Source organism: Portunus trituberculatus, chromosome 3 (genome assembly GCF_017591435.1).
Source record: "Portunus trituberculatus isolate SZX2019 chromosome 3, ASM1759143v1, whole genome shotgun sequence".
Classification (NCBI taxonomy): Eukaryota; Metazoa; Arthropoda; class Malacostraca; order Decapoda; family Portunidae; genus Portunus; species Portunus trituberculatus.
Genome location: NC_059257.1, coordinates 5,154,370 through 5,166,869, shown reverse-complemented (window position 1 = coordinate 5,166,869; position 12,500 = coordinate 5,154,370). Strand labels below are relative to the sequence as shown.

At 38.9% G+C, this 12,500-nt stretch overlaps 1 protein-coding gene across 3 annotated transcripts in view; it reads left to right on the top strand.

Annotated features, from left to right (window-relative positions):
- Positions 1 to 12,500, top strand: part of LOC123508948 (protein lethal(2)essential for life-like) — a 21,485-nt gene that overhangs the window by 8,499 nt on the left and 486 nt on the right. Inside the window, exons 3-8 of one of the 3 annotated variants that reach the window (XM_045263008.1) lie at positions 2,502 to 2,658; positions 5,050 to 5,172; positions 5,698 to 5,787; positions 7,891 to 8,025; positions 10,977 to 11,099; positions 11,539 to 12,500. The exon at positions 11,539 to 12,500 is cut by the window's right edge and continues 486 nt beyond it. In XM_045263008.1, coding sequence (XP_045118943.1) covers positions 2,506 to 2,658; positions 5,050 to 5,172; positions 5,698 to 5,787; positions 7,891 to 8,025; positions 10,977 to 11,099; positions 11,539 to 11,691 — 777 coding nt within the window. In that variant the 5' untranslated portion in view covers positions 2,502 to 2,505 and the 3' untranslated portion in view covers positions 11,692 to 12,500. Of the gene's footprint in view, positions 1 to 2,483; positions 2,659 to 5,049; positions 5,173 to 5,697; positions 5,788 to 7,890; positions 8,026 to 10,976; positions 11,100 to 11,538 lie in introns of all 3 variants that reach the window. The other 2 variants (XM_045263002.1, XM_045263018.1) reach the window with 2 other exon arrangements.

Genomic DNA, 12,500 nt, shown 5'->3' with positions numbered 1-12,500 from the left:
GAGAGAGAGAGAGAGAGAGAGAGAGAGAGAGAGAGAGAGAGAAAGAGGGAAACAGAGAGAGAGAAAGAGGAAAGAGGGGAGAGGAGAGCAGAGGAGAGAGGGAGAAGGGAGATGGGAGAGGGGAGAGGGGAGAGGAAAGAGGGGAGATGGGAGATGGGAGATGGGAGAGAGAAGAGGGGAGAGGTGGTGTAAGGTGGTGTGAAGTTGGCAGTGTTGAGGGGAATCTGTTTTTGTGGCACTGTAAATCTGTGTATGTGTGTGTGTGTGTGTGTGTGTGTGTGTGTGTGTGTGTGTGTGTGTGTGTGTGTGTGTGTGTGTGTGTGTGTGTGTGACAAAGATACAAGCATATATACGTAGAGACAGACAGACAAGCAGGAAAACAAACGCACACACGTACACACACATACCAGAGAGAGAGAGAGAGAGAGAGAGAGAGAGAGAGAGAGAGAGAGAGAGAGAGAAAGAGGGCCACTTACATAAGTATCTTTGTAAGTAGCACAAGGTTACAAGGTTCGCCTTATTCTCTCTATAAATATATACACCATCATGGTTGTATTAATAGTAGTAGTAGTAGTAGTAGTAGTAGTAGTAGTAGTAGTAGTAGTAGTAGTAGTGGTGGTAGTAGTAGTAGTAGTGGTGGTGGTGGTGGTAGTGGTAGTGGTGGTAGTGGTGGCAGTAGCAGCAGCAGCAGCAGCAGCAGCAGCAGCAGCAGCAGCAGCAGCAGCAGCAGTAGTAGTAGTAGTAGTAGTAGTAGTAGTAGTAGTAGTAGTAGTAGTAGTAGTAATAACAAAACCTTTAATTCACCTGTTAATTATCTTCTTGTCACCTTCACACAGACTGACAGGTACGTCTCACTCACGCACACACGCACACACACACACACACACACACACACACACACACACACACACACAGAGAGAGAGAGAGAGAGAGAGAGAGAGAGAGAGAGAGAGAGAGAGAGAGAGAGAGAGAGAGAGAGAGAGAGAGAGAGAGAGAGAGAGAGAGAGAGAGAGAGAGAATTCTGAACGATAAAGACAAAAAACCAACAAATCAAAAAAATGAAAAATAAAAATGCAAAATCTGAAAATAAAAAAAAACGAAAAAAAGAAATAATGAAAAATGAATTAAAAAGAAAATAATGAAAAAAGAAAAGAAGAAAAAATATGAAAAGGAGGAAAAAAGAAAAAAATAGAGGAAGGAGGATATTAAAGAACCACATCACTATAAAAATGAACACCATTAGTCTAACACACACACATTATAAACAACAACAAATATAAACAAAACAATAATAATAAAACTTAATAAAATAAAACATACCAGGAACACGAATAAGCTTACAATTAATACACACACACACACACACACACACACACACGAGAAATCTTGATATGATTTTAATGTGTTACGTTTTGAGAGAGAGAGAGAGAGAGAGAGAGAGAGAGAGAGAGAGAGAGAGAGAGAGAGAGAGAGAGAGAGAGAGAGAGAGAGAGAGAGAGAGAGTAAAAATAAGCCATTAAGACAAGATAAATAATGAAGACAAGAAACCCGAGGAGGAGGAGGAGGAGGAGGAGGAGGAGGAGGAGGAGGAGGAGGAGGAGGAAGCAAAAGGAATGAGGTGGCAATGTCGTATTTTTGGCCATCTTCTTCTTCTCCATCCTCCTCCTCCTCCTCCTCCTCCTCCTCCTCCTCCGTGACTCACTCCTGTCCACTCTCTCACTCTCTCTCTCACTTTCATTTACTCAGCTTATTTTCTTAAAGGTGACGAGTGATCTCTCTCTCTCTCTCTCTCTCTCTCTCTCTAACTTCTATCCTTCAAGCAATAAGTAGTAGCAGTAGCAGTAGTAGTAGTAGTAGTAGTAGTAGTAGTAGTAGTAGTAGTAGTAGTAGTAGTAGTAGTAGTAGTAGTAGTAACCACAAGAATAAAGAAAGGTAATCACACACACACACACACACACACACACACACACACACACACACACACACACACACACACACACACACACACACACACACGACTGTCACATTCACCAATACACAACCCTGATTTACGCCACCTGCTGCCCGTATCGCCACTGCCAACCAATCACTCTTCAACAGGCTGATTCACACACCCTCTCAGTCCCTCTCCCTACCCCACATCAGCTGAATCACTCAATTATACATAGAGACAATACTGATGCTACAATCCTCCCTATATCTCAGCTTGTTCCAGTGTTTTAAGGGTGTTTTAATCCATTCATTACTGGGACACATTTTTACCTTGGGATTTGTGTACGATTTGACCATTTTATCGACTTTCGGAAGGGTCTATGGAGGTCAGATGATTAATAGCCACAGTTTTCACTATTTTAATCCCCCACATGAGTTTCTAATGCTGTATTAATCACTAAATTGTCACCAGAATGAAGTTGGAAAGGTGATATGGTATTCAAAGGGTTAATGCTACAATAACTAAACCATTTTACCATTCCTTTTGACAGATTCACCACCACCACCACCGCCATGTCGTCCACCACCACCACCAAGACCACCAAGACTCTCAGTGTGGTGAAGAGAGAGTCCTTCTTCGATGACTCCTTCTTCACGGACCAGTGGGAGGACTTCGACAAGGCTGTGCAGTCCGTCCTTGACAAGTTTGACGACTCTGGACTTCAGGTACGATAACTTTTGGTCTTGGTACGAGAGTTTTTGGTACGAGAGTTTTTGGTACGAGAGTTTTTTTTTTACTTGTGGTTCGATTTTTCTTTTTTTTACTTGTTTGATTTTTTTTTAACTTGTAGTTCAATATTTTTTTTATTTGTGGTTCGATATTTTTTTTAATTTGTGGTTCGATCATTTTTTTTTTTTTACTTGTAGTTCGATATTTTTTTACTTGTGGTTCGATTTTTCTTTCTTTTTTTTTACTTGTTCGATTTTTTTTACTTGTGGTTCAATATTTTTTTTCATTTGTGGTTCGATCATTATTTTTTAACTTGTGGTACGATACATTTTTTTTGTTTGGTTTGGGTAAGAATTCTAAGTGCGAGTTTCTTTTCTTTTTTTTACTTCAGAATTTTTGATACGGGTTTTTATTTCTGGTACGATTCGTTTTTTTTTTTTTTCTTTATTTATTTAGGTAAGAGAGATTTGATACTTTTCTATTTTACTTCTGGTACGGTAATTTTTTGGGTCTTGGGTACGATATTATCAGTACGAGAGTTGTTTTTGAGACTTCTGGTACGATAGTTTTTAGTGTTGGTACGAGATTTTTTACGTTTTTTTTTATTTTAACATTAGGTACGATAGTTTTTAGTGTTGGTACGAGGTTTTTTACGTTTTTTTTCTTTTTTACATTAGGTACGATAGTTTTTGAGACTTCTGGTACGATAGTTTTTAGTGTTGGTACGAGATTTTTAACGTTTTTTTTTTCTTTTTTACATTAGGTACGATAGTTTTTAGTGTTGGTACGAGGTTTTTTACTTTTTTTTCTTTTTACATTAGGTACGATAGTTTTTGAGACTTCTGGTACGATAGTTTTTAGTGTTAGTACGAGATTTTTTAGTACGAGTTTTTTTAGGGGGATGGCTTCAGATACGATAATTGTTGGTCTTGGTACGACAGTTTTCGGTACGAGAGTTTCTTCGGCTTCTAGTATGATAGTATCCTGGTTTTGATGCGAGAGAGAAGTTTTTGATACTAAAATTCCAGAGATAAAAACAATAGAGAATCACAAATAAAATAGGCAAAAATGCACAGTAGTAGTAGTAGCAGTAGTAGTAGTAGTAGTAGTAGTAGCAGCAGCAGTAAGTAACATTTGAATAAGCAGCAATAATAAATCACATCAAATTAGTAGTAGTAGTAATAGAAGCAGTAGCAGCAAAACACACACACACACACGTATACACACACACACACACTAAATAACACAGCCACTCCTTGCTAACCACCCATTATGCAGTAGCAGGAATTAATAGCAGTCTCCAGCTAGCCATTGAGTCCAGCTGTTGTTTCTGTAACCTTGGTGAAGTCAGTAAGGCATTAGTCACTAAAGCCAACACTCTCTCTCTCTTGTCTGCAGCCCTTCATAACATTACCAGAGAGAGAGAGAGAGAGAGAGAGAGAGAGAGAGAGAGAGAGAGAGAGAGAGAGAGAGAGAGAGAGAGAGAGAGAGAGAGAGAGAGAGGGTGGGGATATGTGTGTGTGTGTGTGTGTGTGTGTGTGTGTGTGTGTGTGTGTGTGTGTGTGTGTGTGTGTGTGTGTGTGTGTGTGTGTGTGTGTGTGTGTGCTTTCATGACTTTCCTTTTCGTCCTCGTCCTCCTTCTCCTTCTTCTCCTCCTCCTCCTCCTCCTCCTCCTCCTCCTCCTCCTCCTCCTCCTGCTTCTGCTTCTGCTCCTCCTCCTCCTCCTCCTCTAATGACTGATTTCCTCCTCCATCTGACTCATCTCTTCTCTCTTCCACTTCCTCTTTCCTTCCTTTCTCTCTCCATCTCTCTCTCCCCACTCCTCTTCCTCATCCTTCTCCTTCTCCTTCTCTTTCCTCCTACACACAAGTTTAAGTTTAAGTTTAAGTTTAAGTTTAAGTTTAAGATTAAGATTAAGATTAAGATTCGTAAGACACAAAAAAGTAATTGATATCTTGCTTACTCTTTCACTGTTACTTTCTCTAATACTTTCTTTCTTACTTCTTTTCCTCTTGCTTTACTTTCTGTTACTCTACCCATGTTACTTTCCTCCTCTCCTATTAATTCTTTTCCTAGCTTCTATTTTTCCTAGCTACTTTTCTTCCTAGCTACGTTTCCCTCTTACTTTTTTTTCCTAATTCATTTCTATGCCACAATCTTTAACACCCTCCTCTCTCTTTCCATATTTCAGTTGCTATTTGGAGATTTCACACAGCTTCAGAAACTCATGTGGTGATTAGAATAGTGAAGACTGTTGCCATTAATCTTCTGACCTCCATAGACCCTTCCTAATACAAATAAAATTCTCTAATCATGCACAAAAATCCAGGTATACATGCGTCTTAGTACTGAAAGAGTTAATAAGCGCCTTTCTCTTCTCTCTACAGGTCGACGTGGCTTCTCGCTCAAAGTGTCGCGATGTTTACTCCAAGATTCGCAGCAGCAAGATCGACGAGGACCTGTATGCCTCCCAAGCCCTCCAGATCACTGAGAAGGACGGCAAGTTCCAGGTAAAGAGAAGGAGGAGGAGGAAGAGGAGGAGGAGGAGGAGAAGGAGGAGGAGAAAGAAGGAGAGGTAAGGGAGATGAGTGGAAAGGCATAAAGGTGGAAGATGAGGGAGGTTATGAAAATGAAAAGGGAGAAATATTGAGGAAGAGGAGAAGGAGGAAGATGAAAGAGAGAGGTACTAAAGGAGGAGGAAGAGAAAGGAGAGGTGAAAACAGAGGAGGAGGAGGAGGAGGAGGAGGAGGAGGAGGAGGTAGAGGGCAAGGAGGAGGTCCGGATAAGATTTTTGGTGGAAAGGAAGAGGAGGAAGAGAGAAGAGGATGAGGAGAAGAGAAGAGGAAGAGGAATTAGGGATAAAAAGGGAGAGAGAGAGAGAGAGAGAGAGAGAGAGAGAGAGAGAAACTGAAAATAAGAAGAAACAGAACTTAACCCAAATGTAACCTTACCCTACTTTACCTTGACGTACCTTGACCTATCCTGACCAACCCTACCCTACCCTATCCTACCCTGACCTGCCTTGTACCCCCCAGGCTGTGATGGACGTAAAGGACTTCTCTCCCAGTGACCTGCAAGTCCGTGTGGTGGAGGATCGCGTTGTGGTGGAAGGCAAATACATCAAGGTGAGAAAAAGAAAAAAAGAACTATTAAAACGAATATAGAAGTTCCCCATCAGAAGAATCAACTGCCACCCGTTTTCTTCCACGTAAACAGACATTAGAAAACGAGAATTAAAACGAATAGAAAGGTTGCCCATCAATTGAATCAAATCCCACCCGTTTTCTTCCACGTAAACAAACATTAGAAAACGAGAATTAAAACGAATAGAAAGGTTGCCCATCAATTGAATCAACTGCCACCCGTTTTCTTCCACGTAAACAAACATTAGAAAACGAGCATTAAAACGAATATAAAGGTTGCCCATCAGAAGAATCAACTGCCACCCGTTTTCTTCCACGTAAACAGACATTAGAAAACGAGCATTAAAACGAATAGAAAGGTTGCCCATCAATTGAATCAACTGCCACCCGTTTTCTTCCACGTAAACAGACATTAGAAAACGAGAATTAAAACGAATAGAAAGGTTGCCCATCAGAAGAATCAACTGCCACCCGTTTTCTTCCACGTAAACAAACATTAGAAAACGAGAATTAAAACGAATATAAAGGTTGCCCATCAAGAGAATCAAATCCCACCCGTTTTCTTCCACGTAAACAAACATTAGAAAACGAGAATTAAAACGAATAGAAAGGTTGCCCATCAATTGAATCAACTGCCACCCGTTTTCTTCCACGTATAGAGGCATTAGAAAACGAGCATTAAAACGAATAGAAAGGTTGCCCATCAAGAGAATCAACTGCCACCCGTTTTCTTCCACGTAAACAAACATTAGAAAACGAGCATTAAAACGAATAGAAAGGTTGCCCATCAATTGAATCAACTGCCACCCGTTTTCTTCCACGTAAACAAACATTAGAAAACGAGAATTAAAACGAATAGAAAGGTTGCCCATCAGAAGAATTAACTGCCACCCGTTTTCTTCCACGTAAACAAACATTAGAAAACGAATTATAATGTAAACAACCTGAAACAAGACCCAAAAATCATGCGTGCTTTGTGGTCCGAGGGGTCTCCAAGCGCACGGGTTCGAATCCTGTCCACGGTCCGAGTGTAGGTTGGGCTTCCTCACTCGGGGCAACGGTTTCCTAGCGGGTGGGATTTCAGATTAGCTCATGAAAAGCTCACATGGTATAAATAAAAAAAATAAATAAATAAAACAATAACAATCACCACTCACCGTTTTCTTCCACGTCAATAGAAAATAGAAAACGGGTTATAGATGAAAAAAAAGAATAATAATAACTAATAAAAAAGCAAAATAAAACAAAAAAAGTCTCCTATTAAAAGAATCAACACACCCCGTTTTCTTCCACAATAGAAATCAGAAAACGGATTGGATGTAAAATAACACAAAAACACACAAACAATAAAAAAACTAATAAAACAGGAATAAAAACTAATAAAAACAACAACAATACAAAAATAAAGCAGTTTCCCACAAAAGAAAAACCACTCACCCGTTTTCTTCCAAAATAAAAAAAAAAAAATGGGTAACTGATGTAATTAAAAACAAAACCTAACTAATAAAAACAGCAATAAATCAATAAAACAGTAATAAAACTAATAAACAGCAACAACAATGAAATATATATGAAACAGTAATAAAACTAATAAAAACCACAACATAACAAAAACACATCAGTCTCCCATTAAAAAGAATAAACACACTCGTTTTCTTCCACACCACAAATCTTCAGCCTCTTTCTCACCGCCGGAATGTTGCACCTGTTTCATCGCTATTTTCATGCTAACTGCTCTACTGATCTAACAGCATGCCTCCCCTCCTCCCCGACCTTCGCTGTACAAGGCTTTCTTCTTCCTCTCATCCCTATTCTGTCCAACTCCTAATACAAGAGTTAACCAGTACTCTCAATCATTCATCCCTTTCACTGGTAAACTCTGGAAAACTCTCCTTGATTCTGTATTTCCATATTCCTACATTACTTTTAATTTAGAGAACCAGCACTCAGTTAGGCCTTACATACATATATTTTTCCTTGTTTGGCTTCTCTCCTGCATTAAAAAATAAATAATAAATGAATATAACCATATACACCAGTTCCCCATAAAGAGAATGAACACTCACCCATTTTCTTCCACAATAGAAATCCGAGGACGGGTCATCGATGTCCTCTAAGTCTTTCTACAAGGAGTTCACGATGCCCAACACAGCTGACATTGACGCTGTGTCCACCGCGCTGTCCAAGGATGGCGTGTTGACCGTCCGTGCGCCAAAGAGGGTAAGTGGCAGCAGGAGGAATAGGAAGAAGTGGAGAAAGAGGAGGGAAAAAGTTATAATTGAAAGGAAAAGAGGAAAAGATACATAGAACTGAAAGAGAAAGGAAAAGATAGATCGGATTGAAAGGAAAAGAGGAAAAGGTTGATAGAATTGAAAGGAAAAGAGGAAAAAGATACAACTGATTAAAAAGTAGGAAAAGGTTGATAGAATTGAAAGGAAAAGAGGAAAAAATAGATAAACTGAAAGGAAAAGGGGAAAAAGTAGATAGGATTGAAAGGAAAAAGAGGAAAAGATAGACAATAGAATAGAATGCAGAAAAGGACTTATAGGAAGGGAAATTAGAAAAAGTAGAAGAGAGGAAGAGGAGAGAAAAATAAATGACAGAGGGTAGAATTGAAAGGGAAAAGAGGAAAAGAAGGGGAAAAGACGGACGAATGAGGGAAATGAAAGAGAAAGAGCAGTAAAAGAAAGAGGGAATTTAAGAAAGTAAAAAAAAAAAAACATAGAAGAGAGGAAAAGAGGAAAAAATAATGAGAGGCAGAATTAAAAGGAAAAAGAGGAGGAAAGGAGGAAAAATAAGAAAAATAGAAACAAGAAAATTTGAAGGAAAATTAGGGAAAAACATCAAAAATAAAGAAAAATAATGAGAAAGGAAAAAATGAAAAGAGAAACTGGGAATGAGAAAATATGAGAAAAAAACAAGGAAAAAAGGAAAAAAAAGGGGAAACAAGGGGAAAACAGGGAGAGGTAACCAGACCCTAGTGATTTAAAGAGGAAAGTTACCAGGTTACGATCACCGGGCAAGGAAAATAAAGCTAAATTGTAAGGAACGAGGAAAATGACTAGGAAAATAAGTACTAGGCAAGGAAAAAGGGGAAAAAGAGGGGAAAACCGAGGGGAAAATTAAGCACTAGGGAAAACCAGTGAAAAAATAGAAATCAAGGAAAATATTAGGAAAAGTACTAGGAAAGATACCAGGAAATTGTTTAGGGAAGGAAAAAGGGAAAAAGGGAAAAAACAGGGAAAAATTAAGTAGTAGGGAAAAAATAATGAAAAGAAAAAAAAATCAATGAAAATATTAGGAAAAGTACAAGGAAAATAACAGGAAAATGGTATTAGGGCGGAAAAAAGTGGAAAAGAGGGAAAACCAAGGGAAATTAAATACTAGGGAAAAATAGTGAAAAGAATAGAAATCAAGGAAAATATTAGGAAAAGTACTAGGAAAGATACTAGGAACAAGGAAAAAACGAGGGTAAATGAAGGCAAACAGGAAAAAAATCGTAACTTACAAGGGGAAACTAGTACTAGGGAAAAACTAGGCAATAGGGAGTGATTTTAAAAGGTACTGGTAGCTAACTAGTACTCCATCACCGGTATGCTTGAGGTACTACGTAAAGGTACTAGTCACTGCTACTCAGGTACTAGGAGGGTCACCGGTATTCAATATTAGGCCTCTTTCACAGGTACTAGGAGTTAAAACCGGTATCTCATTTGGTATTGCACTAGTGAAAGTACAAGGCGCCTGGTACCTCACAAAACACTATTACTAGTATCACCTGAGGCCCTGGTACTGTTAAATTCACTGGTACTTTATCACTGGTACTTCAGACTCCTAGTAACTGCCTGGTTTAAGTACTAGGTAGCGGTAGTAGGGTTAAATAACTAGTACTAACTGATATTTTCACTGGTTTTCATATCACCTGTTGACCTGGTACTGTTAAAAATCACTGGTACTTTTTCACTGGTACTTGAAAACACCCTAGTACCGCCTGGTGAAGTACTAGGTAACGGTACTAGGGGTCTATGGCAACTAGTATTGTTATATTTAGTTGTTTTAGACCTGGTACTGTTAAAATCACTGGTACTTTTTCACTGGTACTTCAAACTCCTAGTACCGCCTGGTGAAGTACTAGGTAACGGTACTAGGGGTAGATAACTAGTACTCACTGGTACCTTAAAACTGGTTACTAGATATCAGTCGTAGTAATTGGCATTCAGTACTAGGTAAAATACTAGTTTAAAGTTAGCTAGTATTAACACTGGTACAATCACTAGTATTTGGTCTTCTCACTGGTCACTAGGCAATCACAGGTACTAAGCAACAACCAGGTCACCAGTACAAGTTAGAAGTCACTGGTACAAGGCGTTACCTGGTCACTAATTAACTAGTAACGAGGCACCAGGACCAGGTATGAGGTAGGCAGGTTGACTAGCGACCAGGTATGGAGAATTAGGAACTAGGGGTTTAAATCACTAGGAACAGAGAGAGAGAGAGAGAGAGAGAGAGAGAGAGAGAGAGAGAGAGAGAGAGAGAGAGAGAGAGAGAGAGAGAGAGAGAGAGAGAGAGAGAGCACTATCCTGAAAATGATAAACAAGATAATCAATTAAAAACAAGTAAATTTAGTGAGATTAATGATAAGAAGGATAAAAGATAAAATAATGTAACATGTATGGATATTAATTAATCGATTTAATTCACAAATATACTGGATTGAATAAAACTCGTAACTCAATGAAGCAAAATTTAATGAATATTTTAATTGTAATGTGGCAAAGAAAATGTATTAAAGAAAACGTGTTATTTTTACGTAAACCACTAAAAAAATGTGAAGAAACTAGATTATTTATTTTTTTTATTTATTTATTTATTTTTACTGTATTCTTTATTCTATACTTCTATTGTCCTCTGTCTACTCTACCTCGCTACGTCTCTTATTTTCTACGTTAAGTATCTCTTCTCATTCTGTATAACTAATTCTTTATTTTTCCTTTTTTGCTTCTTGCAGATCAAATAATTCAAACTGACATCTTCATGCTTACATATTTCGTCTCTCTCTCTCTCTCTCTCTCTGTCCATCCATCTATCTATTTATCACTTATTCTCCATTATCTCTCACTTATTCTCTCTCTCCCCCTCTTGACTGACTATATCTCTCTCTCTCTCTGCCGCAGGAGGGAGGAGCAGCCACGCCCTCCGGAGCACTGTCTACCTCCGTGCAGCAAAGCCAGGCCTCAGTGCAGCAGTCCTCCTCCTCCACCTCCTCCGTCCAGCAGTCATCCAGCAGTGTCAAGAAGGTAAGTAGTCAGTCAGTCAGTCAGTCAGTCAGTCAGTCAGTCAGGCAAGGAAGTCAGTTAAGGAAAGTTTGTTCAAGTTTGTCAGTGAAAAGTTGGAGAGTTAGTTAACAAAATTCTATAACTCATTTTAAGTCAGTCAGTCAGTCAGTCAAGGTAAGGTAATTAGTCAAGGTCGGTCAGTCACTCAGTCACTCAGTCAGTCAGTCAGTCAAGGAAAGTAAGTCAGTCAGTCAGTCAGTCAAGGAAAGTTAGTCAGTCAATCAGTCAGTCAGTCAAGGAAAATTAGTCTGTCAGTCAGTCAAAAAAAAGTCAGTCAGTCAATGAATGAACAAAAATAAAACAAAAAATATAGAACCACTTAAAACTAACCACACAATCTCTCTCTCTCTCTCTCTCTCTCTCTCTCTCTCTCTCTCTCTCTCTCTCTCTCTCTCTCCAGGTCTCCATGTCGTCCTCCTCCACCTTCTCCTCCACCTCCACCTCCTCCAATTTCTCCGGCATGGACTCCTTCGATGACATGGCCAAGGATATGCAGGATCGCCTCGTCTTCTCTCATGACAACGTGAACCTCAAACTTCCCGGCACTCAGTAGAAAACGCCCTAAAAATTTCCCTAGATCCCTCAAAAATGTTTCAAAAGTTCCCTAAAAATGTCCCTAATTTTTTTTTTCTCTCCTCTCCCCTCTCCAGTTGTCTTCCTGTTTAATTAAGTGTTTTAATACATGGCTAATGTGTATTTTATTGTGTATGAAAATGGGATGTGTATACTTAAGTAGGGTTCCCATGTATACACACACACACACACACACACACACACACACACACACACAAAGATCAAATTACGTACATACATACATACACACAAATATCCTTTGTAGATTCTTACGTACATAGTTTCTTTAGTTAACACACACACACACACACACACACACACACACACACACACACACACACACACCTCTTCCACTCATCACCACTTTTTTCCACCCTCACCTCACCACCACCATCACCACCACACCCACCACCACCACCGCCACCACCGCCACCACCACTCAAATCTTTCAAAAGACACTAATCCTTTTATAGAGATTCGAATTCCTTTTAAAGATAATCCTATCCCTTTTAAAGAGTGTTGATCCTTTATGAGTGAAATTAAAGGTTTTTGAAGGGGATTTAAGGCTTTAGAGAGAGAGAGTAGGGAGGATTTGCTCATTTTATCTACCTATACTTTTTTAGAATATACGAAAGGGGTTATAAAGTTGCTTTCTACCTGTATAATGTTACCTGGACGTATTAATTAACTATATACCCGTTGGACTTCTAAAAAATCACCTCTATTGTTCCCATTATTTTTTTTCTTATTTTATTTTTCATTTATATTTTATTCATATTTTTCTATTTA